The 17,276-nt window shown below is 35.4% G+C and overlaps 2 protein-coding genes across 8 annotated transcripts in view; one reads left to right on the top strand and one right to left on the bottom strand.

Moving 5' to 3' along the window:
- Window positions 1-12,677, top strand: part of LOC5570300 — a 124,758-nt gene extending 112,081 nt beyond the window's left edge. For all 7 annotated transcript variants that reach the window (XM_021845720.1, XM_021845719.1, XM_021845718.1 and 4 more), the window contains one exon: window positions 12,128-12,677. In XM_021845720.1, coding sequence (XP_021701412.1) covers window positions 12,128-12,589 — 462 coding nt within the window. In that variant the 3' untranslated portion in view covers window positions 12,590-12,677. The remainder of the gene's footprint in view (window positions 1-12,127) is intronic.
- The window catches only part of LOC5563749, a 636,451-nt gene that overhangs the window by 438,827 nt on the left and 180,348 nt on the right, over window positions 1-17,276 (bottom strand). Inside the window, exon 5 of the mRNA XM_021845713.1 lies at window positions 12,742-12,860. Coding sequence (XP_021701405.1) covers window positions 12,742-12,860 — 119 coding nt within the window. The remainder of the gene's footprint in view (window positions 1-12,741; window positions 12,861-17,276) is intronic.

Raw genomic sequence — 17,276 nt, 5'->3', positions numbered from 1 at the left:
GCATAATGGGGATGCATTTATCAGCGCTGCATTCTTATTGGGGCCAAGCGGATGACGACAGCGAGTGCTCTGAGAGCACAGCGATAAAAATGCGTCCCACAAAAAGCTAATAGTACAAGATGTCACTCATATTAGCTTTTATTGTCGTTGGTGCGGAAAGACAGCTAGCGCTCTCGTTTAAGGGATTGTTTTTGGCTCAGATATGCCCTTCGCTCAAGTGGTGTCATTAGTTATTTTATGTGAGCAGATAATTTTGTGATTGAGTTGCGGAAAACAATGCCACATGACATTCCCATTCAGTTGACATTGCCGAGGGAGATTTATGCATCATGTTCGGGGGAAAAGAAGTCAACTTGTGTTTTCGCGTTTGCAATCAGTGTACTGCAGTATGAACGCTACATATTTCTATGAAAATAAATTAAATTATTACAAATGCTAAACGCTGGATGAATTGTAATATAATTGTGTGTTCTGATGACTTGATAAATCTACATCAAAGATGTCGTTATTTAGTCAACCGTTGACTGGACATCATTGAGGGGGTTAGAAGCAATCGAGTTTTTCTTCTTGGCATTACGTCCTTAGTGTGTCCTTAGCTTAGTGTTCAATGCACACTTCCACAGTCATTAACTGAGAGCTTTTCTTACCATAGATGCCATTTTCGGTTTCCAATATCGTATGGCAGGTACGATGGTATTCTATGTCCATAAGGAAAACTCCATAACGAAAAGATGCTGGACCAGGAATTGAACCAAGACACCTTCAGGATGGCTTTGCTTTGTTACCGTGGACTCCAACCAATCGGATAAGGAAGGCCCCTTCAAAGATACTAGCAGTCATTATACCAAGAACTAATTTTCTGGTTATCTGCAACGATTTCTACAGGACTTTCAGAAAGATCTCCTAGAAATTCCTTTAAAAATTTCTCCAGCAATTTCAGAATGTTTCCAACGATGCCGTTACTATGGTCTTCTAAGACTTCTTCAACAGATTTCTCCAGAAATTCATTCACAGATTCACAGATTTTTTCAAAGAGAGATCTTCAGAAATACTCAAGTTTTTTTTTAGATTTGTTCAGTTGTACCTTAAAAATTCTTCCCAACAATTCTCTAAAGATTCTCGCAGGAATTTATACATATTTTGTCCCAATTTCACTTTCATTCCGAGAAACGAAAGAACTTCCCCAGAAATTTCTAAGAATTCATCATGAACTCCTAAAAGCATGCAGGACCAAATTCAGAAGCTCGTTTCACAAATTGCTCCAAAATTCATGCCAGAAACGTAGCAACATCCAGGGATTCCTTCAGAATCTACGGTGAATAAGTCTGAATTAGATTTTTTTTATTCCCTCAAGGGATTTAAGCAGGAAGTGTCATCCTGCAAAGTTTTTAGATTTGACTCAAAATTTCCTCATAGAATTTTCTGCAACTTCCGCAAAAAAATCCTGAATATCCCTGCTACGATTCGCCAAGGAGTTACTCTGGGAATCTCTAAGGGTTTTATTAAAAACACCTCCAAGGATTTCTTCATGAATTTGACGTATCCTTAAAGTGCTCCCTGTTTGAATGTCTATAGTTTTTTATGCAATTATTCCTACAGGCTTGCCCAAAATGATATCTCCGCTTTTCTAGGAAACGTTTAAAATTTCACCAAAAAAAAAATCCTCAAAGGATTCCTGTATAATTCCTGTACAAAAAATCATTGTTGGAAGAGTGGAGAAGATTGAACGATCTAGGTAAAGGCATCTATGCAACCTAAACGAGAGGCTTAGCCGAAGCTGAAAAAGCTTACATATTTAAACTTTTCTTACTTAACCTTCCTTGTGTATTGGGGTCATTTTTGGCCAATCGTCATGCTAAATGAGCCGTAACTTTCTAAAGAAAAGAGATAGAAATCTGAAATTTTCTAACTTTTCCTAACTTCTGAAAACGTGCTAAAACAAGCTAAAGGGCTTCTGTAAGAATTCCCGGAGAAGCCTTGGAGTTATCCCACTAAGAATCAGTGTAGAGATTTTGCTGGTGGAATTTGTAGAGAAATCCCTATATAAAACCCTGTAGAGATTTTTCTGGAGAAATCCCTATAATAATTCTTGGAGAAATGTCAGAAGAAATCTCTGGAGAATTCCATGAAGAAATTTCCCTAAAGGAATTAATTTGCTGGAGAAGTTTTCGTGGAGATTTTCCCAAAATAATCCCTGAAGTAATTCTTAGGATAATTCCTGATGGAATTACAAGAAGAACTCTTGGAAGAACTCTGGTGGTAGCTCTGGGAGAATTCCTGAGTTCTTGAGGAATTTGTAGCATTTGTTTGCAGGAACGCAAAGAGTGAAAATGAGACAACTCGATACCACGCATCCCAAAGCACATTGCGAGTCACCACTGCCAGGGTGCAGTCCAGAAAAAATATACTCGTGCACATCTCCTTCGCATTTAGGGTAGTCTTCAAATTTGCCTTTGCTTTGCGTTGATTTGATTCATAAAACAACGAGAAAGAGAATGCACGATCCTTATTTTTCAATCCAATAAGGCTTTGATTTGATCCTATCAGTTCGGTGAAAATAGTAGAAGCATTAACCTAAGAATGCTAATGTCGCTACTGTTCGTGTTACCAACATCTAGTTTGCCACGCGCTGACAGCTTGAGTACCGGTCCTCAAAGTGTCAAAAAAAATTTAAAATCATCCACTACAACATGGCATCGAACAAACAATGAAAAGATACAGTTAAAGGTGATAATAAACTAATTCAGTTTTGTGAGAACAGCGCCATTAGCGTTCTACTACTAATATTTCTATTGTGAAAATACTGCATCACTTTTCTGAATTATTTGTGACTAATTCAACAAGGTAGACTAAGCTGCAGGGGGATAACAAGCATTGCTGGTTGGCCTAGCAACGCACACTGTTTTCTTTTCATCGCGAATTCACGAAGTGCGCGTCAATGGTTAACAAGTGATAATATTTATCAAAATGGTACACGATGTTGTGTGAACAGAGTTTTTATTCAGAATTCAAGTTGTCTATGGTTGTTGCTCTGCGCACTACTACACCTGTTATTGAGAATCAGTTGAATTTGCTCATGTATTCTATATAAACGTTAATGTAATCATCTTTTTATTACATCCGCAATCAATTTCCTTTTTCTTTTCCTACGAAAATGGAATGATATTTTATCAAATATGCATTATGCATGCTTATGGCATTGGCGTCATGATCGAAAAGGAACACCACCTCTGTAGCGCTGTGGGAGGCATGGATCATTTCACGGAGGCCAACTATTATTGCACCGTTTAGAACAAGGCTATATTATACGGACCCTGATCTTTAACACTCTGTTATGCATTACTTCACAATATTTTATCCTATGTTTTGTGGCAATAAAAATGTTCGTGGAATATCTGAAAAAAATCTACCAAATAAAACAATCATGGAATAAATTGTTGTTGCATATAATACGCGTCTCTATTCTAACACTCAATTTCTAAGTCCATTTAACCCGATAAACAAATTCCATAATGCCCCGATAGTCAAGTTTCACCATTAACGTTTATAACATATGAATTTTACATTTTGAACTAAACTTTTTTTTTCGTAGGTATAGTATATATGAGCGGTTCCACAGAAAATGACGACTTTTTTCCCAAATTTCATTTTTATATTTTTTGATGTGGATGAAATTTTGCACATGCTTTCTTTATGCCCAAAAATGCCTTTTTGCATCATCGGCTCGCCATTTTGACTCTAGCCTTACTTTTGAGAAGGGCCTAAGAAAAAAATCCTTAATAATTTTCAAAAAATTATAACTTAGAAACGGTTTGTCCGATCAGTTTGGTGCCTTCCGCAAAGTTTTAGGTTATTGTTGAGACTATCTGGAAAAAATATATACTGTAAAAAAAATTTTGTAATTTTTTATATATCGAATATAAAGCTAAAAAATCAATTTTCTTAAAAATCGTATTTTTGATTTTTTTTTTATATGTTAAAGTAGACAAAAAATTGAGTCTTTTGCACAGTGGGTCAAGATCAAGGGGTGGATCACTTCTGATGCATCGAAATTATTTAAATGCATTTAAATGCACACTCAGAAAATTTTCAATTCATGGCTTGCTTCAATGTTTATTTGTTATCCTTGTCGGAATGTCAAACTCATTTTTTAATAATATCAAGAAAAGCTGCTGTTCACCCAACAAATTTACCACTCCCTGTCGTAACCGGCCTTGGTCAGCTTTCACTCTGACTGACAAAGAGTGAAGCCTCCCACATACTCATGGGTGAAAAGTTGCTATTTTCTGATCCAGGCCTGCAAAACCCTAATACTTTTGCCCAGCTGTGGAATGGACCCTTCGAAGTAGCTGCTCACACTCCTCGGATTCAGTGGAGCATCGGATATTGTCATTTTGGACTTCACTCTCCTATGTGGAATAGATATTATCCTAATCCTTTATCCACTAATGACCTAAACTCAAGTACAAATCCATCACCGTTATCTCCTGTAAAACTGTAAGTTGGACCGAGCAGTGGCAGAGTACCCAAAGGCGTTGTTTTTATAGTTGTGGTCTTCAGGGCAAGGTCTGATATTCCGAGCAGAAGAAAATAACTACTGAATACCAAATTGAGGTATTCCATACCAGATAATTTCCAAGACTTACAACCTGAATGAGATATGAATGAGCCCTGCATAAGAGGTAAAATACCTCAAATAATAACATCTGCATATTCTACAAATATCAAGCTGATAATTAGATCAGGTATTGTAATACCTCAATAATACTTGATGGATTTTCATATAAAAGATAAATTTTTCAATACTAGTTCAATACCTCCAGCAGTCCTCAATAGCTGTCGAATACCAAAATGAAGTATTTTTAATTGTTTTAAACATTTTTTTAAATACCATTATAATACCAAAATGAGGTATTGATAACTGAATAATACCTAATTGTGGTATGATACCAAAATATGGTATGCATAAGTTATTGGCGAGTTATTCTTTCCTCCTCGGGATTCGACGGCCCATACACAAATAGGGGCTCCTTTACCTCTCTTGATCTAATCCAAACGTTGCAGTGATTCAAAGTTCTGATAAAGAAACATTCATTCTGGCAGAGAGACTGGAAGGAGGAGAGTATCAACCTTAAGCGCTTATCGTACCTTTCTTGTCCCCAAGATCTCCAACCAACATTACAAGAAATAAAACAAGTTATTGAAACAAATAATGTTATGTTATGTTTTGACTTTGATTTGAGAATCGATGCGGATTTTATTTCCTACCAATAAGTCAAAAGCTGTAAGTTCCTCGGGAAGGAAGTTTCAAGGGTTCTGATTAATCTTGATTAGGTGGGACAATGCATACCAGCAATCAATCATATATTTTTCACAGTACATCCAACATATCTGTAGATCGTTATTGTAGTCCTTAAAAATTATGATGCTAAAAAAACATTATCGGTTTTTCTCTCCCATGTGGTGTCCAGTGAGTTAAATTTTCAGCACAAACGTTTGTCTGGTTCTTTAGGTTTGGCTTCGATAAATCTTCATCTTAATATATTTTATCGTTTAATAGTTACACAACTGTAATCTAGCTTGTTTATCTGAAACAAATGAAATTTGGGATTAGTTGAAAAAGAATCAGTGCAGAATATAACAATTATCAAACTTCCACAACAAACAATGACGCGTTACTATGATACTACGAGCCAGGGCTAAGTTGATGCATATGTCGAAAAAATGCATTTAATGCAAATCGATGTACATTAGATGTGCACCGAACAAGTGATCCACCCCTTGGTCAAGATGGAGAAATCATGGACAAAAAAGTTATGATTTTTTGAAAAAAGGTGAATTTTTGAAAATGGTCATAACAAACTTTTTAAATATTTTTGAACTCGATATTATGAAAGTACGCAAAATTTACAACAAAAAAGGTATACGGAAAAATCAGGCTAACTTTTACCGTTTTAAAGATACAGCGATTTTAATACAAAATTATGATATACAGTGAAACCTCCATAAGTCGATATTGAAGGGACCATCGACTCATGGAAATATCGAGTCATGGAATAGCAATCCTTTGGAAAGTGGCTTCTAGGGACCATCATAGTAACCATGAAATTCTGTTTTTAGTTTGGTTCCATGAGTCGATATCGAGTCATGGAACATCGACTCATGGAGGTATCACTGTAATTTTCAATTTTCGGTCATTATAATATAACTTAGAAACGGTTTGTCCGATCAGTTTGGAATCTTCCGCAAAATTTTAGGTTATTGTTGGGACTATCTGGAAAAAAAAATACACTGTAAAAAAAAAGTTGTAATTTTTTATATATCGAAAATAAAGCTTAAAAATCAATTTTCTCAAAAATTTTATTTTTGATTTTTTTTATTTTTTTATATGTTAAAGTAGACAAAAATTGAAGTCTTTTGCACAGTGGGTCAAAATGGAGAAATCATGGACAAAAAAGTTATAATATTTTAAAAAAGGTTGATTTTTCAATATGGTCTAAATAAACTTTTTGAATGCTTTTCGACCCGATTTTATGAAAATACGCAAAATTTTCAACAAAAAAGGTATAAGAGAAAATATTGCTAATTGCTATCGAAACATTTGAAAAGTTTATTATGACCATTTTCAACAAATTTACCTTTTTTTTTGATCATAACTTTTTTGTCCATGATTTCTCCATCTTGACCCACTGTGCAAAAGACTTCATTTTTTGTCTACTTCAACATATAAAAAAATAAAAAAAAAAACAAGAAAACGATTTATGTGAAAATGGATTTTTAAGCTTTATTTTCCAAATAAAAAAAATTACAATTTTTTTTTACTGTGTATATTTTTTTCAGATAGTTCCAACAATAACCTAAAATTTTGCGGAAGACACCAAACTGATCGGACAAACCGTTTCTAAGTTATATTGTAATGACCGAAAATTGAAAATTATATCATAATTTTGTATTAAAATCGCTGTATCTTTAAAACGGTAAAAGTTAGCCTGATTTTTTCGTATACCTTTTTTGTTGTAAATTTTGCGTACTTTCATAAAATCGAGTTGAAAAATATTTAAAAAGTTTATTATGACCATTTTCAAAAATTCACCTTTTTTCAAAAAATCATAACTTTTTTGTCCATGATTTCTCCATCTTGACCCACTGTGCAAAAGACTCCATTTTTTGTCTACTTTAAAATATAAAAAAATAAAAAAAAATCAAGAAAACGTTTTGTGTGAAAATGGATTTTTAAGCTTAATTTTCCAAATAAAAAAAAATTTTTTTTTACTGTGTTTATTTTTTTCCAGATAGTTCCAACAATAACCTAAAACTTTGCGGAAGACACCAAACCGATCAGACAAATAGTATCTGAGTTTTAATTTTTTGAAAATTGTTAAGGCTTTTTTTCTTAGGCCCTTCTCAAAAGTAACGCTAGGGTAAAAATGGCGAACCGATGATGCAAATAGGCATTTTTGGGTATAAAGAAAGCATATGCCAAATTTCAGCCAAATCAAAGAATACAAAAGTAAACCGACATTCGAATTCAAATGGAACCGCTCATATTTAAACGATTTCTGGTACTCAAAGAAATTATTAGTTTTCACCCAGGTATACTTTTGTTCGAAAATCGTTTACGCCAGCAAAATTAGATGGTACATGGATTCGAACGAATAAGATTCAATACGCCATAAACAAGAATAAGGCTGATAATCTATGGGAGATATTCTATGCCCAGGAACGTCAAGGAAATCAGCACGATGTTCGAACCCAGAATAGAAATATTAGTAGTAGAACGCTAATGGCGCTGTTCTCACAAAACTGAATTAGTTTATTATCACCTTTAACTGTATCTTTTCATTGTTTGTTCGATGCCATGTTGTAGTGGATGATTTTAAAATTTTTTTGATACTTTGAGGACCGGTACTCAAGCTGTCAGCGCGTGGCAAACTAGATGTTGGTAACACGAACAGTAGCGACATTAGCATTCTTAGGTTAATGCTTCTACTGAACCCAGCCACCTTCAGCTGAAAACCGTTATTATACACAGCGTTTATTTCTGTGCTAGCTATGGTCTGTCTAGAAAATAGAAATATTAGTAATAGCACGCTAGTGGCTCTGTTGTCACAAAATTGATTTAACTAATTATTACTTTAATTGTTATTTTTCATTAATTGATCGATCCTACGCAACAGAGAATGTTTTGTTTTGGCCATTGACGCTTTGAGGCCCGGTACTCACGCTGTCACATCGCAGCAAACTAGATGTTGGTCACACGAACAGTCGCGACATTAGCATTCTAAGGCTAATAATTTCTGGAGAAATTCCGGAGCTATCCTGAAAGAATTCCTTAAACACATCTTAGAGGACATCTGGGTAAAATTCCTGGAAGAATCCAAGTAAAACTTTAAATGGAGGAATCTTTGGAGGAATCAATTCAGACATTCCTCCAGGTATTTTTTCTGATATATCTAAAGGAATCATTGTAAATATTGTTTTGCTGGAATCTCTTATGGAATTCCTGGAAAAACTCCTAGAAGAATTGCTAAAACATTCCTGTAAACATTTTGGAATCGATTGAAAATGTATTATGACGAAAAAAATACTTTCTGAGGGAATCTCTGGCAAAAGCCCTAGTGAAGAAATTGCTGTAAGGACTATGGAGGAAAGTTTCAGAATCCCTCCGGTCGCGGATCTTTCCAGGTTGGAAATTTTCTCGACTACCCAGGAATAAAGTATCTTTATGCTTTCCAAACGTTATAAATAGGGAAAAATGGTCAAATGACAAAGCTCTCCGTTAATAACTGTGGAAATGTTTATGATAACACTAAGCTGAGAAACAGGCTCTGTTCCAGTAGGAACGTAATGCTAGGTATTAAGCATGGGGTCTATTTACATCTGGATGCAAAATCGTGTATTTTGAGCCGTCACATGATGAAAACGTTCACAATGTTGGTCGTCTTGGTGCTCTTGCAAATCATAATGAAAAATCATGAAATTTGAACCGTCGTTTTAAAAATGTGTAGGTATGAGCTGCTGAATATGAACAGGTTCAAGGTTTCCTTGTGCCCAGAATGGCCAAACCCAAATTTTAGAGTTTTTTTATATTTCTTTCATATAAGGCTAAAAGAACGAAAATCGATTCAAAAATGGATTTTTCAGAGCGTTTTAAAGTCAAGGGTCTTTTTGACTTTTAATGCATAATGTGTATCTTTTTCTTAATGTATTAGGAAGGTTAAGCTTCAATCCCTAAAATATCGTTAACGATGAAATTTATACGTAAACCACAATTCATTCTTCAGGTATTACTCTTGAGAAAATCTTTAAAAAATACTTTCAGTAGTAGTTTTTCAAGAAACGCTCTAACGACAAATACGGAAACCCTTTCGGGATTCTAAATCCTGAAAGGGACTCAGCCAGAATTTTCTTGAATTTTTTCATATATTGTTTATAAATGGATCAAGAAACTGTTTCAAGGAATTATATACAAATTCCTCTAGAAATTATTCCGCATTTATCTCTTCGGTTACCTTTCAGGGTTCTTTCCGAGTATAAATATCGAGGAATTTCGTAAGAAGTTTCTTTAGTGATTCATTCTAAATTCTGATTGTATAAGGGATTTTTTCAGGAGCTGTTCTGGAAAATTGGATATCATTTTTTTTTAACAATTCCCTAAACATTTCCTAATAATCATTTTGTTAGTCAGAATTAATCAAAAAATCAAATAAAAAACACTATCTTGAGATTTAAACAGAAATATGCCTAAGGGTATTTCAAAGTACCTCAGAATTTTTTTTTTTTTTAAAGTCGAAAAATAATAATGTTGTGGTTGTTCAGAGATTTCTTTATGACTTTCTCCTAAATCTGCTTCCGCGACTTTTTAATGCTCTCCCTGGAATCCCCATGCAAATATTACTTTGGGAAGTTCCTTTCAGAGAGTCCTTTTTAAATTAATCAGGTTCCTACATGGTACCCTATAATGTTTCTTCCTTTAGTTTTCCATGGATTTGTCAAGTCTTTTCTGAGAGGTTAGTTTCAAGATCTTCCACAATTATTCCTCTAGTAATTTCTGCAGGAATTTCTTCCAGAAATACATCAGGAATTCTTTCAGGAATTTCCTACTTGGATTCCTTCAAGCATCTTTCAAGATTATTTTCAGCGATTTTGATACGAGCTTTTTTCCAAAAATTTCTTCAGTGATTACTGCAAATATTCTTCAAATAAAAAAGGCTTCTAAAATTATCTTCAATTTTGATCAGTTGCCCAAGTAGCTTTCGACTAAGATGAAGTCTCCTTAGTAATCCTAACTAAGGATATCATTAAAGCTTTAACGGGGTTCTCCACAAAGTTCTCCGTACAGGATTTCAAAGTAAGCTCTGCAGAACATATTTTCCATAAAGCTCCACACATAAGTTTTCAATTTGGTCTCAACGGATTTATATAGAGATCTCTACAGTAATCTCTACAAAAGTCTCCCTAGTGGCCTCCGCAGGATTATTTCATAGAGGTTTTCGCAAAATTATCCACATGAGTCTCTTTCAAAGCTGTTGTCAAAGAAATCTTCCCAAAAGATTTTTCACAAGAAATCTCATATAAGGACCCCGCAGAAGTCTTCACAGATGTTTAGTCAGATGACTTCAAAGTCCGTAGCTGACCGTAATATGAATCAAAACGGTATGGAAAAAAAAATTAAGAAACTTCACAGCCCATTAGTAAGAAGAAAAGTAGATCTTTTCCTCTCTCGCATTACAAACTAATCAAGAAATAATCGGCGTCTTAGCAGAGCTTACTTTGAATACTGTTGCATATGATGTTTAATAACGATTATTTTGTTTCTCGACCACAGTAGCTTAACGTTTTCCATGAACGCTTGCAAAGCATCAGTCTTACTTAACATTACATCAATCAAAAGCAAAACTTATCGAACGATATCAGCGGAAAAAAAGGAAAATCCCACCGAGCAGTGTGCTTGACTTCCGCCTACCGGCAAAGCTCCAGAGAGTAATTTATTTTAAAAAATTGCCAATCAAACTTGCTCGCCACCGGTTGAGTCTCCCAAGATTCACGGCGTCTTGTTCTGACATTCCGTCGGTCGATGGTTAGAGAAAGGTGGGGCGAAAGTTCGACCTTAGTGGAATAATCCATACATCCAGAAAAAAAACTAGAACAAATACGATGAAATAAATACCTTACAGTGATCCTTCCACTGATTGGCTTTTATTTTGCTAGACAAACTTGTATTAATTTTATTTTATTAGTTTCAGTTACAACAATTTAAGAATTGATTTTCATTAACGAATTTTTGCCCCACCGGTGGGGTAATAATTCGAAACTAGTATGCCATATGTCGCTAAATTTATGGATGATATGTAGATTTTAGGCAATTTGTATGTTTTTCTGTGAAGTATTATATGACTCGTACTTTTGCCCCACTATGGGACAAGAATGGTTTTCAAGCATTTATTCAAAAACCAATACACCTCAAAACATCTTTATGATAGGCCTAGAAATGAAAATTCAAATAAAACTTTTTTTGTCCAATTTGACAGAAAATTATAATTTTCTTGTCAAAAACCAACAACATGTCAAAAATAACACCTTCAAATCTGAATCGATTTATTTAATGTTTGGAGTAAGAGTCTCTTTCTTATACAACATTTGAATTGCCACGTCATTTATAGCATTTGTTTGAATTGAGCTAGAAATCTTGAAAACAAAACTTTTACCCCTCTTTAGCCTACGTCGAAACAGAAAAGAAAGCCATTTGCCGGTAAAGTGCCCCTCGTGGAGAAACACCATTTCGCATTGGAAGTCCGTCCGCGTGCCAAATGTTCTGTATGGGGATAGTTGGTTCGAAGGGATGGAGTTGATTTCCGTTCTGCCGGCTCTGCTCCTAATGTAGGTACAATGCCATTCGCCTGGGAACAAGTATTTTGTGATTTATGATCCTCAATGGGGAGGAAGGAAGATGGGTTTCGAAGTCTAAGTTTGAGTTTTGCTGGCGTTTTCTTAATTTTGGCAGTCATGTGCGAAATTTCTAAATATATCCTGACACGTGCTATAAAACTTCTTTCGATGTACATAACCAAAAAGATCTATATTGCAATTATTTCATTCACGATATGTTTTAATGTTATCTTTCCAGATCGCTGAACGCCTCTTTGGTCTATCAGGAACCAGTTCTAATAATGGAAACAACAATCTACCGCAAAGCTCCAGCTCTATTCGAAACTCGAAGAATACAGCAGACTTTAAACTTCTGGAAAAATTGGTCACGTCTCTGCTAGAGTCGCAGGACTCATCAACTAGTGGCAACCGAGGATCGATGATGCAACGTTTGCGACCCATGTCCCGTTCGTTCCGGCTGCCAAGTTCTATCCGGAAGAAGGACTCCCAAGGTGGCAATACCAGTTCGGTAGGACCAATGCCAACGATTCGCGAATCGGGAGGAAGCGGTCATCGAACGAACTCCTGGAGTGATCGAAACAGTAACGTTAGGCGAGTGCTGAACTCAATTGCCAACGCTCCTCATCGTTTGAGTCAATCGTTATCTTCTGACGGAAGGGATGACGAGGAGAGAAGTAATCTTACGCAAAATATTCTATGAAAAAACCAGTAACATAATAACGTCTATAATCAACTATTTGGTGGATGGGAAAACTGTATCTTTACAATAAATAATATTTCTTCAAGGACTTACTTTTCCATTGTTGAACTAAAAACGAAAATCCTTTTGTCTCTTAGCATCTTTTTACTTACTTGTTTTTCGAGCAGTGCAGCACTGTTCTCATTCAGTTGACGTTCTCCGTTCTCGTTCAACTCGAAGTGTGATGAGTTGGCCAGACGTACCGTTATCTCATATTTTGCCCGGCCACGAGCTATGTAGAAAAGAATAAAAGGAGAGAGAGAATGTTAGTGGATAATTATTATCTCTACTCAGAGCGTTAATGATTAATCATAAATTTAATCATGATTAATGATTAATGATTATGATTAATCAAAAATGTTAATCATTAATCACAAAAAATCAAAAGTTAATCATTAATCATTAATCATAATCATTGAAATATTATGATTTAATCATTAATCATTGATCATAATCATAAAGATCGCTAATTTTATTCAGTAATCATAATCTTAATCATAAGTCAAACATTTAATCAATCATCAATCAATCATTGAACAAAATTAAACAAATTTTACAAAATTGCCTTCCAAAATAAATTTTGCATTTTTATTTCTTATGACATGAACAATGATAGTTTATGCCCAAGGAAGTTCCAAATCCAAACAAGTAGGTATAGCATGGCTTTGCTTGGTATCCGCGGACGTTACCATAAGACTAAAAATACCCTTATTTAAATGTATCCTTCAAATAAGACGGTGCATTTTGTCAGTTGTATTTGATCCGAATCCGAAGATCCAGTTGGAAGCTTGTGAGTGGTACCATTCTGCATGAAGGGGCAGATCACCAAATTTCGACCTAGCACTAGCTTTTTAGCCGTTCATAAGATTTGTGTATACTTTGTATGAAATTCCGAAAATTGGCGCAACATTTTCGAGATCAAAAATTATTCTTTTTCCCCTAGTATTCCTGTCAAAAGCTCCTCGCTGTTTATCTTCACGTTTGATGTTTGCAATCTAACATCGCCTGCAGATATCCACTGAATATAGCAGAGCATTAAGTAAATCTTGATTAAACATTTGATGATTATAAACAATAAATCATGCTTAAAGCTTTTCAACTTGAACTGTTCTCTTCAATAATGGGTAAAGTGTTTATGGCTCATTCGTTGCATAGGCCAAGGCGTGTAGCATCCATTCATTACATAGCGCTAAAAATTTGAACCCCGGGGAAAGCCCTCCTCTCTCCATAATGCTTTTTGTATAAACATTTTCAACATTTTATTTGAGGCTCATACGGTGAGCCCTTCGAGCATTACGTAATTTGTGGACGGTGCCTGAGGGAAATGCCATTTAATCATTACTTTTTTAAATAATCATTGATTAATGGTAAATCATTCAAAGGCTAATGATTAAATGCCCGAAATTATGCACTAAACGTCTTTCTTTGCAATTTCCTTGACTTCCCTGGGCATAGAGTTAATAACTGTGGAAGTGCTCTTAAGAACACTAAGCTGAAAAGCAGGTTCTGTCCCAGTGAGTCCGTTAATGCCAAAAAGAAGAAGAAGTAATGAAATATTTGCAGTGCTTTGTAGCTTGTTCAAAAGATCAACTCTCAACTGCTCAAAGACATTTCAATGTACATAATGACAGCTCGCTCGAAGAAAAATTTGCCGGGGGTAATTCAAAAGTGATTTTCATACTAATATTAAACGCGTTATTAAAATAGTTTTAGGTAGATTCAGAATATACATAAAACTTGATACTCCTAAACAAGCAAATTCTCCCGAATAATTTTATATCTGATACTTTAATAATTCCCTTGAGAATGGCTTGGTTTGAAAAATTCATTAAGTTTAATATATGGAAAGCTAGGTTTCAGAACTGTCAATATAGTGCTTTACTTTCACTTTGGAGTATGAATAAACAACTAATTGAATTTTAACACTTCACTTTACAAAACAATACTAGTAATCACTAGGAAGGCGAGCAAATACCATTAAACTTTTATATATAGGATTGTATAGAAATCCGAAAATTGGCAAAGAATGCTTGTTGGTCAAAAATTTGAGCTATTCCCCTATGATAATGTTATAATCACAAGATAAGCAGCATATTAGAGTTTACCGGGGTTTGCTCGCCTTACTAATGAGTTTTCAACACTCTTCTAACTTGAAGTGAAGTGTTGAAATTCAATTACCAATATTTTGAATACTTTCTCCGGGAAATCGACAAACCTTAACAACCCGGCATCCTTCTTTATCAATAACGCTTGAGACATCTGTTTAAAACTTGATATTCATGAAGTTGGATGTGTCACAAGCTACGCTTCGCAAATCCAATATATTGACCACTACCTCCAGGATACTGGCTTTTGAACCAGAGCAATTATTCTTGATTTATAATTAAACACTGTGATCAATTTGCCATAACGAAGTTCAAAAGATTTTTATATAGGATTGTTTGTTAATCATGAGTTATATCATCATCATTATCTAGTCTTAGAGTATAACCCATTGGTTGCATACTTCAAGTCGCTTAGTGCATCTTTTCGGGAATTTAATCATTAGTTGATGAATGATTAATGATTAATCAAAGATTAATCATAAAAACAATAAATAAATGACTTGAGATGCCCAAAACACATTTAAGTATGCAACGAATGCATCACTCTCTCGAATTCACACTTCAAATATGAATCAAATAGCTCTCATAGTGATTTTTCAATCATGGTTAACTTACGCTCTGCTCTCGAACCATACTTCTTTAGACTCAGTCTGCCAAAAATGAAGCTTGATTAATCGTTAATAACTTTTGGGACACGATATGAAAGTGGCTACTGACTCTTAGGGGGGACTACTCCAGTACTCCCAGTACTGGAATTCGGAACTATTGTAATTTTACCCGATACCCTTAGTTTTATAGACAAACAGCAATCCTAATATTTTCGGAATTACGTTTACCGTCAAACTAAACGTTATATACACTTCGCATTTGGATTAAATGGAAAAATGAAAATGTGTAAAAAAGTGAAATTTGCGATAAATTTACACGTCTTCTTGATGAGAATCGAGACACACCACGAGAAAACTCATGAACGCAGAAGTTAACCTGAATTCGATTTCAACTCAATAATCACACACTACTCGCCAACGACTTGTTGGACGAGATTTTTATAGTGCTCACAATGGGTCGCGACGTTCTCAATATAAAAACGATAAATGTTTATTAAAAAAACGTATTATTTTGAAATTGAAAATTTTGATCAAATTTGATATTAGGCACGTAAGGGTTAATCATAATCATTAATCATAATCACTAATCATACTGAGTTTAATCATTAATCATAATCACTAATCATCTAAATTTGTAATTTAATCATTAATCATAATCATTAATCATACTTTAGCTTAATAATCAATCACAACCATTAATCATGACTTCAAAAATTTTAATCATTAATCATAATCATTAATCATGATAAAATTGAATTTAATCATTAATCACTTAATCAATCATTGAGACCGGTTAATCATTAACGCTCTGTCTCTACTATTGGAAGTTTGGTAAATATCGAAACACAGTGTGCTGGTTTGGCCGGATAGTGTTGAGATCTCAGGTGCTTAGCAGCTAAAATAAGCATGAGTTTCGATTGTATTCGATTGAGATATGCAATTGACAAATATAAGTAGGATTGTGTTACGGATAAATGGTAAATTTGGTAAGCAGTTTATTACATACTATCGCCTAGATTATGTGAAATTTGTTAGAATCATTATTATTTATTTGGTTCTACATCAATTATCTTTATAAAACCTAGTCAATATTTCGTCGAAACACTCGGTTCATGGCCACATCTCTCCATCCTCGACTCTTCAGATCCGAGTGCACCAGATCGATCCATTTAGCTTGTTAGGGGCGAATGACCTTCGGGTTAAAGTCCCCCTCATTTAAGAACAACAACAACTTAGCTTGCTGCGCCACACACCTTCTTGCTCCGACCGGGATTGAAGCGAACACCATCTTTACAGGTCTGTTGTCCGGCATTCTTGCAACATACCGTGCACAGCGTATCCTTCCAGCTTTAGCCACCTTCAGGATATTGGGTTCGCCGTAGAGTTGGGCGAGCTCGTGGTTCATTCTTCGCCGCCACACACCGTTCCCCTGCACGCCATCGAAGATCGTCCTTCGCATTCGAAGCATTTCGTCCTCGGCTCTCGAAAATCCCAAAAGCTTGCCTGTCCTCCTCGAGCATAATCCTCGTCTCATGCCCATTGAGGACTAACGGTCTTATGAGCGTTTTGTACATAGTGAATTGTGTGCGAGGTGAATCTTTCTTCACCGCAGTTGCTACTGGAGCCCATAGTTGGCACGACTTTCACAGATGATGCACCTACGCCTTTCTCGACTAATATTGTTGTCAGCCGTCAGCAAGGATTCGAGGTAGATGAATTCGTCCAAGACCTCGAGGGTATCCCCGTCTATCGTGACACTGCTTCCTAGGCGAGCCCTTTCACGCTCAGTTCCGCCTCCAGCATGTGCTTTGTTTTTGACGCATTCGCCAACAGTCCGACTCTCGTTGCTTCTCGTTCCAGGCGGATGAAATCTGGCACCGTTTCAAATGTACTCCCAATATTGTCCGGATTTCACGAATATCGTGCCTCGACTGT

Source organism: Aedes aegypti, chromosome 2 (genome assembly GCF_002204515.2).
Source record: "Aedes aegypti strain LVP_AGWG chromosome 2, AaegL5.0 Primary Assembly, whole genome shotgun sequence".
In the NCBI taxonomy this organism is placed as follows: domain Eukaryota; kingdom Metazoa; phylum Arthropoda; class Insecta; order Diptera; family Culicidae; genus Aedes; species Aedes aegypti.
The sequence above is the reverse complement of the archived record's forward strand: the minus strand, read 5'-3'. Positions and strand labels throughout refer to the sequence as shown.